We start from the raw sequence: 10,192 nt of genomic DNA, 5'->3' as shown, positions 1-10,192 counted from the left end.
CATGTCAATCTATAGCCCATGTCAATCTATAGCCCATGTCAATCTATAGCCCATGTCAATCTATAGCCCATGTCAATCTATAGCCCATGTCAATCTATAGCCCATGTCAATCTATAGCCCATGTCAATCTATAGCCCATGTCAATCTATAGCCCATGTCAGTCTATAGTCTGTCACTTTATAGACGCGGCGCTCGAGTCGCGTTCTTATCCGGTCACGTCACACAATTGCAACACGCGACGAGCGCGTGTATAATGTGGGGAGGCCTTATGCCATTAAGGAATAGAAATAATACAATCAAGTGTGATGTAATTGTTTAATGGTTTCACTTGTATTTGTTGACGGGCTGGTGTACCCGCGGCCGCGCAGACACTGCGTTACGTGAGCGCTGCCCGTGACGCTCGCGCCATTCTGCCTCCAGCCGCGCATAAACGCCACCTACAAATTTTAATGTAAGTAGTATGATGAGTCCTAAATCGCATCTCAAGAAATATACAATGGTGTTCTGACTACCCATTGTAATAGAACCAGTTTATGATCTATCTAAGTCATACGTTACTGTAAAACTAGTCCATACAACAGACTGATCAGTTTCTAGCCCTTTATTTACCAAAACTATTGAAAACATCAAAAATAAATGAGTAGCAAAACTTCATTTCTTACCAGGTGGCATTTTAGACTTAGTCTGCTGATGCAATGCGGCAGTCCTCGCGAGAGCCGCTCGCATCTGTCTCGCGGCGCGCTCCTCGAACCTTCGCTGACCATCCTGGTTGCTGCGCGCTGATAGACACGAGATCCACTGCCGACCCACGACGCGAGTCCGCCTGCATAAACAGAATCAGTTGAATAAACTTTCATCACCAACGTCCCGTGACAGCCCAAGGACATTAAAGCTCAGCAACATTTTTATGGAACACGCCGATAAACGAGCAGACGTATCACCTGATGGTAAGCATTCGCCGCCGTCCATGGACACTTGAAACACCAGAGGCGTTACAAATGCATTGCCAGCCTTTTGCGGGTTAGGAATTTAAGGGTTGTTGGGAAATCGGGGATTGGGAAGGGAGGAATTGGGCCTCCGTTTTTTGTGTATGTCATCAACCCACATAGTTGAAAAGCACACCACTTTACGTTTGCTTACAAAACATATCGTAGGTATGGTTTTCATTATACCAATTCAGAAACCTCGAGTTGTCCAATTTAAGGATCATGTAGTGAAGTAATAACGGGATGGAGACGACTTTACTCTCACCTACTTAGCTAGATACCATGTATCACGGTACTCACTTGGTAGCAGGATGTGACCGCGAGTGCGAATGTTTCCTGACGACGCGATGCTGGGAGCGGCGGGGCGCGCACTCCTCGTCACTGGGCGCGCTGGCCGAGCTCTGCTCGCTGTCATCCGAGGAGCTCGACTGCTCGCCGCCTGACTCCCCCGCCGAGTCTCCACCGCCCGGGGCGCCTTTCTTTGTATACCACCGACATTTGTTACTTACATCCAGTTTGAGGTCGTAAACAGTGCGACTTTGAAACCCAACTGACTTGACTTGATGAAACAGTTATATAAGGTGGCTGTTAATTAGTGAACGAAATTTAAACACTTGATTATACTCATGATTACAAACAACTTTCCCAAAGAATCTGACACCAACACTCTATATTTTGAATTTTGTAACTTTATTAGTTGCCAATAATGTCCACTCTGATATAGGTAAGTTCTAGTTTCTGTATTCCGTGGGTCAAGTCGCACTGATTACGGCCTAACCTGTTTTATCACTCCTTTTTATTGATGCTCAAATGGCAAATATGTAAAAACGAGTGTAAGTTTATAAAATAGATTTCCTACACTACATAAAAAGTAGGTAGGCAGCTGCCATGGAATAGAAAAAGTTTCTGTATTCCGTGGTAGCTGCCATGAAAAAAGATTAAATTGAAGTATATGTTACAGGTACTAAATAGATACACTACAATACAAAATGTGACTCAACTGAGTAGGTAAATGTTTGAGTAAATCTACAAAAAGATACACCAAACCTAAATAATCTATGTATGTATTAAGAAATGCCTATTTACTAAGACTACATAGAAAATTACGTATAGGTACATATAACCTACGCACTTGCTAACTAAAGTAAAAGCTACCTACCTTTACGTACAGTAAAATATATTTTACTATCAAAAATCCTAGTTTGAATATACAATAAATACACTATATACAGTACTTATTTACTATACAGCCCAACCATGCACTTCTAGTGGGTACTTCTAGTTCTACATGACTAGCTACTTAGAAAAATCACCATACAGTTTCAACCTTCGTTAGAGGAAGGTGTCATGGCCGCCGAGTCGTATTGGCTCTAGTCCTTCATCCTTACCTTGGTCTTCTGGGTATCTTCCCTGCTCTCCTTCGCGGGGAGGGGTTTCAGGATCTTGGCGTCTCTCTCGGGTGAGAGCACGGTGCTCGAGCAGTTGCCGGCGAGTGACTGCGTGGATACTTGGGCCGTGCCCAGTGCGGGCGAACCAGGCCTCACGTTGGCTGTGTATGCGTCGGTTTGCAATGTATTTCTGACATAACCTGCCCTGTCCCTTACTTTCCCAACTTGTGTGATTAATGTAGGCTTAACAAAGTTCTCTGTGTGACATCGATACGATAAAATACTGTTATTTATGTACTGCAGTAACAAAAGGTATTGTGTTGACTTAAAATTAAAGTTACCGATGTAATAAACGATGTCTAATCGCTGACCACATCGTTGCAGACCTTCAAACAGAAATTACAAAAACAAACTGTCGATGCCGTTGCGTAGACAAAAATATTTGAACAAATCTTTGGCTCATTTTTTGTAATGGGAACAATTTTAAATTTTGGCGGTTTCCTGTGTCATTTTGAATTCTGGTCTTTTGAGCCAAAGACAATAAAATGTTGGAATTTTGTGTATTTACATTAGTTTGTCCTGAATCTATTTATATCTGTTGCCAATGATTGCACGGGTCCTATAATTTTGCAAGCGTGTCCCCATGGCCGCTACATGTATTGCCAATTGTGACAGCGTATTTACAGCGGTTGTCTTCTTCTTTCGTTCTTGTGATGCGGTGACGTGTATTTAATACAAAATTATAGTTCAACTAAAGTAGGCAGTACCACTTCTAGCCGTGTTTAACATTGAGCAAAAGTTAGAAATATGTCCCAGAATTTATGGCCACAATAATTTTTGACGTATTTTTACATTAGCGTGGATGTTATAAAAATTGCAGACAATGGAAATAGACACAATTCTTTTCCCATAAACCGTGTTTAATGCAAATCCACCTCAAACGCTTCCAAACAGAGTCCATTTTACGCTACACATCACCGCACCACAACATCTACGCATCAACAAAGTGCGAGTCTCACGATTGAACTTGTTGTTGCTGGTGTAGAGTTTGCCCAGCAGGCCCAGTGGGGGGCGCGGAGGTACCAGCATGATGCCCTCCCACCAGAACACCTCCTTGCACTGCAGCCGCCCGTGGCCATCGTCACCTGGTTCTAGGACGAAACTTAGAAGCTGGTCTTACGTCTTATGAAGACCAAAAACTTATGAAACATTTTCATTTGAATAACCACTCAAATATTTAAGTATTGTCAGACAACTGTAGAGATTTCCAGGGGAATCGAACCCACGTCACGTTGCACAATAGCCGGTCATCCAGCTATTGCCTGAAAATTGCTATCTATATACCGATCGATGCAGCATGCTAAAAAACAGCACTATACATAAAAAAAGGGCCGGCGCCCACTGCCGGCACGGCAAGGTATGGCACGGCCAAGGATTTTAATACAAATTAAGTTATTTTGAACCTTATTTCGATGATTTTAGTATTTATGTTACTTTATTTTGATACCACGATGCCGCGGCATGACGCGACACGCCTCGGGATGCCACAGCACGATGCGGGATGCTCTACCGTGCTATGCCGGCATTGGGCGCCGGCCTTAAATGAACTAAAAAAAGTTACAAGTCGTATTCAAATAAATAATTACTTAAAAATATACTGTACGTACCTCTGCTGACGAGCCTGGTAAGTCTCTCCGGGAACATGAGCTGCGGCGGGCGCATGGCGATGATGTCCCGGAACTGGTTGTACAGCTCCATCACCGAGGAGTCCATCGCCAGCCGCTCGTCCGGCACGTGCTCGCGGAACTGACAACCCTGGATTAGGGGATAGGTCAATGTTCCTCTTGTAAATGCTTTGATAAGCTAAATGCACTAAAAGTCCTCTTTTTTGAGGTGCCTTGGGCGAGGCGAGAGGGTGTGTCAGACTCTTACTGACTAAAAACCACCCTCGTTCCTCATTTGTGCTGGAGTCCCGGTAACCTGTTACGCTGTCCGCAGCTCTAGATCGGGCATCAGCCCTATCGGGCCCCATCTGTAGTGGTCTGTCTCTTTGAGGTGCGCGCGGACTTAAAGCCCTCTGTATTATGTACTTTAATCCGAATACCCTTGCTTATTTATTTAGGAGCAGCTTTATGAACCCAACAGTTTTAGAATTGCTCATCTCTAAGACTAAGGTAAGCAAAGCCATTGTCAATTAATCTGCACTACACATCTAGCAAAGATGACATCGATTATAATTTTAAGTTGAACTGAAATTTTGCTTCTCAGGAGCAACTTTCAATCAAAGTAGGAGTCAAGCATCTCAAGATCTCACGTAGGCTGGTACTCACAGTATTCCTGGTGATGGTCTCGAACCGGTAGGCCCTCTCCCCGCAGCAGGGGTACCGTCCGGCCGGCAGCGAAGGCCGGCCCTCCAGCGCGAACATGTGCGCGGGCTGCTCGTGGTGGGAACACCACTCCATCTACAAACACCATCGTAACAATCAGTCACTTTGTCCTGGTAGTAGGAAGTTTCGAAACATAGCAAGTATCAATGTGATGTTTTCCAAGTTATTTATGCGACACCACTGACAAGCGACCCTAAAGAACTAGAACTAACGTTCAAATTACCTACAAGTTTGAAACTCCCTTTTCACCTTGAACAAGTGTAGTGATGCCGTGGTGCTCATATCTTTTCCATGTGAGAATAGGCCTTTTCTCAGCAGTTGATTGGTTACAGCCTGATGATGATCACACGTACCTGATAAGCTGGGAAGAAGCTGTCACACAGCTGACAGCGCAGGAAGTGGCAGTCAGCCCACAGCCGCCAGTACACGCGGCGCCAAGATCGTAGCTCTCCATACAACCAGGTTATGTAGTCATTTAGACTCCATGATTGATCCCTGCATAGTTCATAATTTAAAATAAGCAAAAAATTTTTATGAAATAAGCCAGTAAACGAGCAGGTGGATCACCTGATAGTAAGCAATCGCCGCCGCCCATGGACACTTGAAACAACGAATGCGTTATCAGCCTTTTGTAGGTTAGGCATTTAAGTGTTGTTGGGGAATCGGGACTTGGACGCATTGGCTGATTGGATTGGGTCTCCGATAAGTGTGAGTGATCACACAACACAAGCATTGTTTCACGTCGGTTTTCTGTGAGGCCTTGTATCAACTCGGGTCGAGCCAGCTCATTCGTGCTTAGGCATGGTTCTCACACATACATATAGCCATATAGTGGCTTTAAAGTAGGCATTTCAGTTCTTACACCCATCAGATTATGTACTAAGACTACAGCTATTACAAGAACGTGCTTACTTGGTGTGAGAAGACACTACGTTTCCACGTCGATCAATCCGCATACTGGCGGGCTGACACGGCACCTGCTCGGCGATATGACGCCCCAGTAGTTTGTTGCATCTGGTCAACCGATAAAAATTAACCTCTTGTTTGCCGGTATATGAGACACAGAGAAAATACATTGTGTCTAGCGTAGATCTGCGTTCCACGGTTTAAACCACGAGTTAAGTAAAGGGTGCGAAAAGCCTTTAAATTTAAAACACCATACGTATAAGTTTAGGACCGGCTTTAGACAGAAGACCGTGCGTCTTGTCACAGTCATGTCGTGTAGAGAGATTAAATTCGAGCTCGGTAGCTTACCATTTGAGAAACTTATTAATTACCACTACCAGGTTAACTAGGTTTGCTAAAACATATACCGCAATAGCGATTCTGCGACAAAATGTAACCGGCCCACTTTGGCTTGCTCATCTTTTGGGCGTCATCAGTAACTTAGGATTTTGTTTGATCGCCTCGTTTCGGATGCTACATTCCTAAATGTATTAAAGTGATGGGGTCCAGTAGGGCTGATGCCTGATCCGGAGCTGCGGACTACCTAGCGGGTTTACCGGGGCTACGGTTCGAAAAGCAGGAGTAGGAACGGGATGGTTTTTAGTCAGTAAGAGTCTGACATTGAGACATGAAGTTATTGGATGTTTTTCCCCCTCAAAAAAAAGGCAATAAAGTAGCTTTAACATACGTACTTGCTGCATTTGAAAAGTGTCGCGAGAGTGGAGTAATGACCCCTGAGGGTCTCCGGCACTGGCTCCGCTAGAGACAGGATCATCTTGCAATACAATCGCGATTGGATCTTATCCTTCCGATCCCTGATGGCTTCCAATTCCGCGTTTGTGTACATCGCTGCTAATCTGGATGAATGGAAATGGAAAGTAAGTAATCTTTTATTAGCTACTTATGCCATATAGTAAGTACTATCTTTAACCAAATTTTTGACAAATTTAGTGGGCGTGAACGCGTCATAATTTCATTCTTTCGAGCGGAAAAGGTATTATAATTACTACTGTTTGAACTTCTAATCGGATCGAAGTTTTTAAAAACAAAATATGACAGTCAAAAGGTAACATTTTGTGGTTAAAACTGTTTGGCTTTTTAAATCTTTACCTGGTGAGCAGAGCGTCGCTGAGGCACGCTAAGTTAGTGGATGTCTTCACGATATCACTCATGTGAGCGTGGCAGTAGATCAGGCAGTCATGTAGTAGCGGCTCCATCTGTTTTAATACACGCATATTAATAGGTACTAGCACTCATTTACTTCAGGTTAATTTCAGAACTTTTCTCTAAAAGAGGGAATGAGAAAAAGATTTTTGTGGAATAGGGGGCAAACTAGCAGAAGAGAAAGGAAATAGAAAGTATAAGTATAAAAAGGGTGTCTATGCAAGAATCATGCATATCTCTGACACATAGAAGATACAATATGTATGTGTGAGTGAGTGTAGGACTGGTTAAAAAAGTTTATAGCTACATACCTGTAGAAATGACGCAGATACCAGAATAGGCACCACGTTATGTGGATCAAGTAGAGGCCAGTCGGCTACCAGAATAGTGTCCCTTTTCACCCAACGCATCAACCAGTCGAAGATCTAAAATAACGACAAAATAACTATACACACTACACATAAGTAACCAGCATAAACTGACTGTCGACTATGTGAAAAGATCATACAAAGCGAGACCATGATAAATTGGTTGTTTAGCTTAATAGTTACTTTACGAGCAAGAATTTCAATTTCCGAGTCGTGTAAAATATTATTGTAGTGTTTTAGTCATAAACTATAGAAATTAGAGCCTTGTATGGGGCTTAAATTTAAATAAAAGGCGTGACGTCATATTATTATGTTCTGTGCAGTATTTTACGTAAAACAAACTCTTTGCTCTTCAAAAATTAGTAGGAGCAAACGACCAAGGTAGTTAGACCCAGGTTATTGGCAAATCCAGTTATTATTATGGCTAAAGTAATTAATAAAATAATATTTTTTTAATTGATTGATTAAAGTTCATTATTGTGTTACCTGTATGTCACAATGTACAGAAATATCCATATCCTCCAATCTCTGACCCGCAGTGACGTCAGCGAAATATCCCATTTTCGATATTAAAAGCTTTTGCGGACATCTAAAATCTTTTTTGAGACCTTTTACTTCATCACACACGTGAATTTCTACGTCTCCTCTGAAAATATAATGATAAAAATTGACAAAAAGATTTTCCGATACCGGGAATCGAACCCGAGCCTCCTGGGTGAGAGCCAGGTATCCTAGCCACTAGACCATATCGGATGTTGAATGTAGAGTTGAAATAGTGGTACACATATTTCAACGTACATTTAAAAATAGATTTTTGTTTAAAAATAACAAGAACTGTATTTTTGCATAATATTAAATAATTATTACTTACTCTTGTTTAGTATTATTACGTTCTTGTGCTATCGTCACTGAAGACTTGCGTCTCCCAAGTCGGTCTCTTGACTCTTTTTCGTCGACGAAACCTTTCAAATATTAAAGAAAAACATAATTAGTCTACTCTACAGATGTTTTCAGTATTTTTTTAGATATTTCCGTTTTTTTCTTGTTTTTTTTTTTACCTCCGAAGCTTGCAGGTTTCTTGACTTCCACTGTAGTGGCAGATGGTACTTTCTTTATAATCGGAGTGTAAACACTCGTTGTTTTTGAAGGTTTCTTGTATCCAACTAGGTAAGGCAAAATAGAATCTAAAATCCCTTCGTTTACAACCTGAAATTAAATTTATTTTAAGCGCCATCTATTGGTGTATTTACTAAACTACACATTCATACTTTTAATAGCGTCTTATTTTTGCCATTTGTTATACTCACGTCATTAAGTTTGCAGTTTAAGTTAGCTTCAGTCCAAATACCTAGCATTTCAACCCTGGCTTCGGGAGGTAAAGACCGTCGACGTCCTAAAAAAACGTGACGATATTAACGCAGTTCTCTATATCTAAACTAGATGGCGCTAAACGAACTATTTCGATTTTGCCTATAATAAATTGTTTTTTGCTTACGAAAAATGTGATTTATATTCACACTAATTTATATAAGAATTAACAGTCATCACCAATTTATCACACCCTAGACAGAGAACATAAATTTTAAAAAGTGTTAAAGAGTTCAGTCAACGTTGATCATTGCGGGAATCAAACCAACGACACGTTGCTTTGTGTCAATAAGCAAATTCGAATCAAATCAAACAACTTACATCTATGTGATGGCACAGCTACACAAGCACAGCGATTGAACAACCCTACGTGTCCAATCCCAATTGGTGATCAGCAGCACCCTTACCTTACCCTTAAAAACCTTACCTTCGATTTCACTGCAACTATATCTCTTTTCAAGTCGATCCTCGTTACTCTTTGGCTCGATTGCACATTCGCTCTTACTGATAGACGGCTTGGGTTCAGCGAAAGCAGTTTGATAAAGGAGGTCCCGTTCCTGTTGCTCAATGACATGGTTAATCACAGTCAATTTCGTCAACTCCTCCCAATCTATCTTAGTTCCTTCATCATCATCACCTTCTAAATGCTCATAAACTTGGTACGCTGTCTTCATGAAGTCAAAAAAGTCTTTAACAGTAATCGTTTCAGCTGTTTCGCTGTCTCTTGCCGAGTTTCTTCGAGATGAAGGTTCGGACTGCGACGGACTCCGATTCCTCGGCCCATCGCCCCTTTGCATAAACATTGAATCGGCCTCGGGGCGTTGACTAGACATTTTAATTCACGTTTTACATAACACAATGAATTTCACCTGTACATTTCGATTTATCGATCTAATAAGCCTCCTAGAAACGGTAGCTCGTTATCAAAGTAGGCACTGATTCGTTTCAAATAAAATATAACGATGCCGTTGTTGCAATAGTAAAATTTGTCTTTATTTTGTTTTTTAAACATTAAACTTCACACAATTTTAAATAACTGATACATATGACTCAAAAATATATTATTTCCATTAAGTATTTACAAAATCAAAAAAATCCCGGCATAACCTATTTATTATAATAATTATTGGTTAAAATGACACAATTATTTTTTTCTAATATAATAAACAAGCGAGAGAGTATTGGATGAGAAAGTTTGTATTTAAAAATATTGTCTTTCATATTTTACTGCAATGCCGCACCTGCAAAATCATAGTCTTGAAAGCATTATAAATTCTTTAGTGAGTTGAGCTTCAACTAATGATGTAGGTAGAATAGGTAATGAATAAAATGGTCATTCACCTTTAACCTCCCACATTGGTCGAATCATCCAAAGAAATATATTTATAAGACTGGCAAGGACAAGAACTTATAGATTATTGCATTAGCTCAGTTTTGGCGCAGTCTAAATAAAAATATCGTTTCAAAATTATTCTAATAGCGCGGCAGGTGTTTTATATTGTTTCCTAAAATAAGTTTATAAATAAAAACCATAGACTAAAATCATCTGTTTCAGATAATGACACGTTTTCTTTGATTCATTTACA

The 10,192-nt window shown here is 40.9% G+C and overlaps 1 protein-coding gene and 1 non-coding gene across 2 annotated transcripts; both read right to left on the bottom strand.

The window, feature by feature from the left end:
- Positions 1-301: 301 nt before the first annotated feature.
- On the bottom strand, positions 302-9,747 carry LOC118274610 (SANT and BTB domain regulator of class switch recombination). Its single transcript, XM_035592227.2, has 17 exons — positions 9,034-9,747; positions 8,546-8,631; positions 8,297-8,444; positions 8,110-8,200; positions 7,725-7,884; positions 7,182-7,295; positions 6,817-6,923; positions 6,399-6,563; positions 5,674-5,775; positions 5,115-5,256; positions 4,705-4,836; positions 4,042-4,189; positions 3,394-3,525; positions 2,375-2,535; positions 1,287-1,465; positions 663-823; positions 302-437 (listed from the first exon to the last, which is right to left on the bottom strand). The coding sequence occupies exons 1-17, from the start codon at positions 9,437-9,439 to the stop codon at positions 325-327; spliced, it is 2,547 nt and encodes an 848-aa protein (XP_035448120.2). The 5' UTR covers positions 9,440-9,747; the 3' UTR covers positions 302-324.
- Positions 7,920-7,991, bottom strand: Trnae-cuc (transfer RNA glutamic acid (anticodon CUC)). The gene has a single exon. It is a non-coding gene; the product is annotated as a tRNA-Glu (tRNA).
- Positions 9,748-10,192: the final 445 nt, after the last annotated feature.

Source organism: Spodoptera frugiperda, chromosome 11 (genome assembly GCF_023101765.2).
Source record: "Spodoptera frugiperda isolate SF20-4 chromosome 11, AGI-APGP_CSIRO_Sfru_2.0, whole genome shotgun sequence".
NCBI classification, from domain to species: domain Eukaryota; kingdom Metazoa; phylum Arthropoda; class Insecta; order Lepidoptera; family Noctuidae; genus Spodoptera; species Spodoptera frugiperda.
This window is presented reverse-complemented; position numbering and strand designations above follow the sequence as displayed.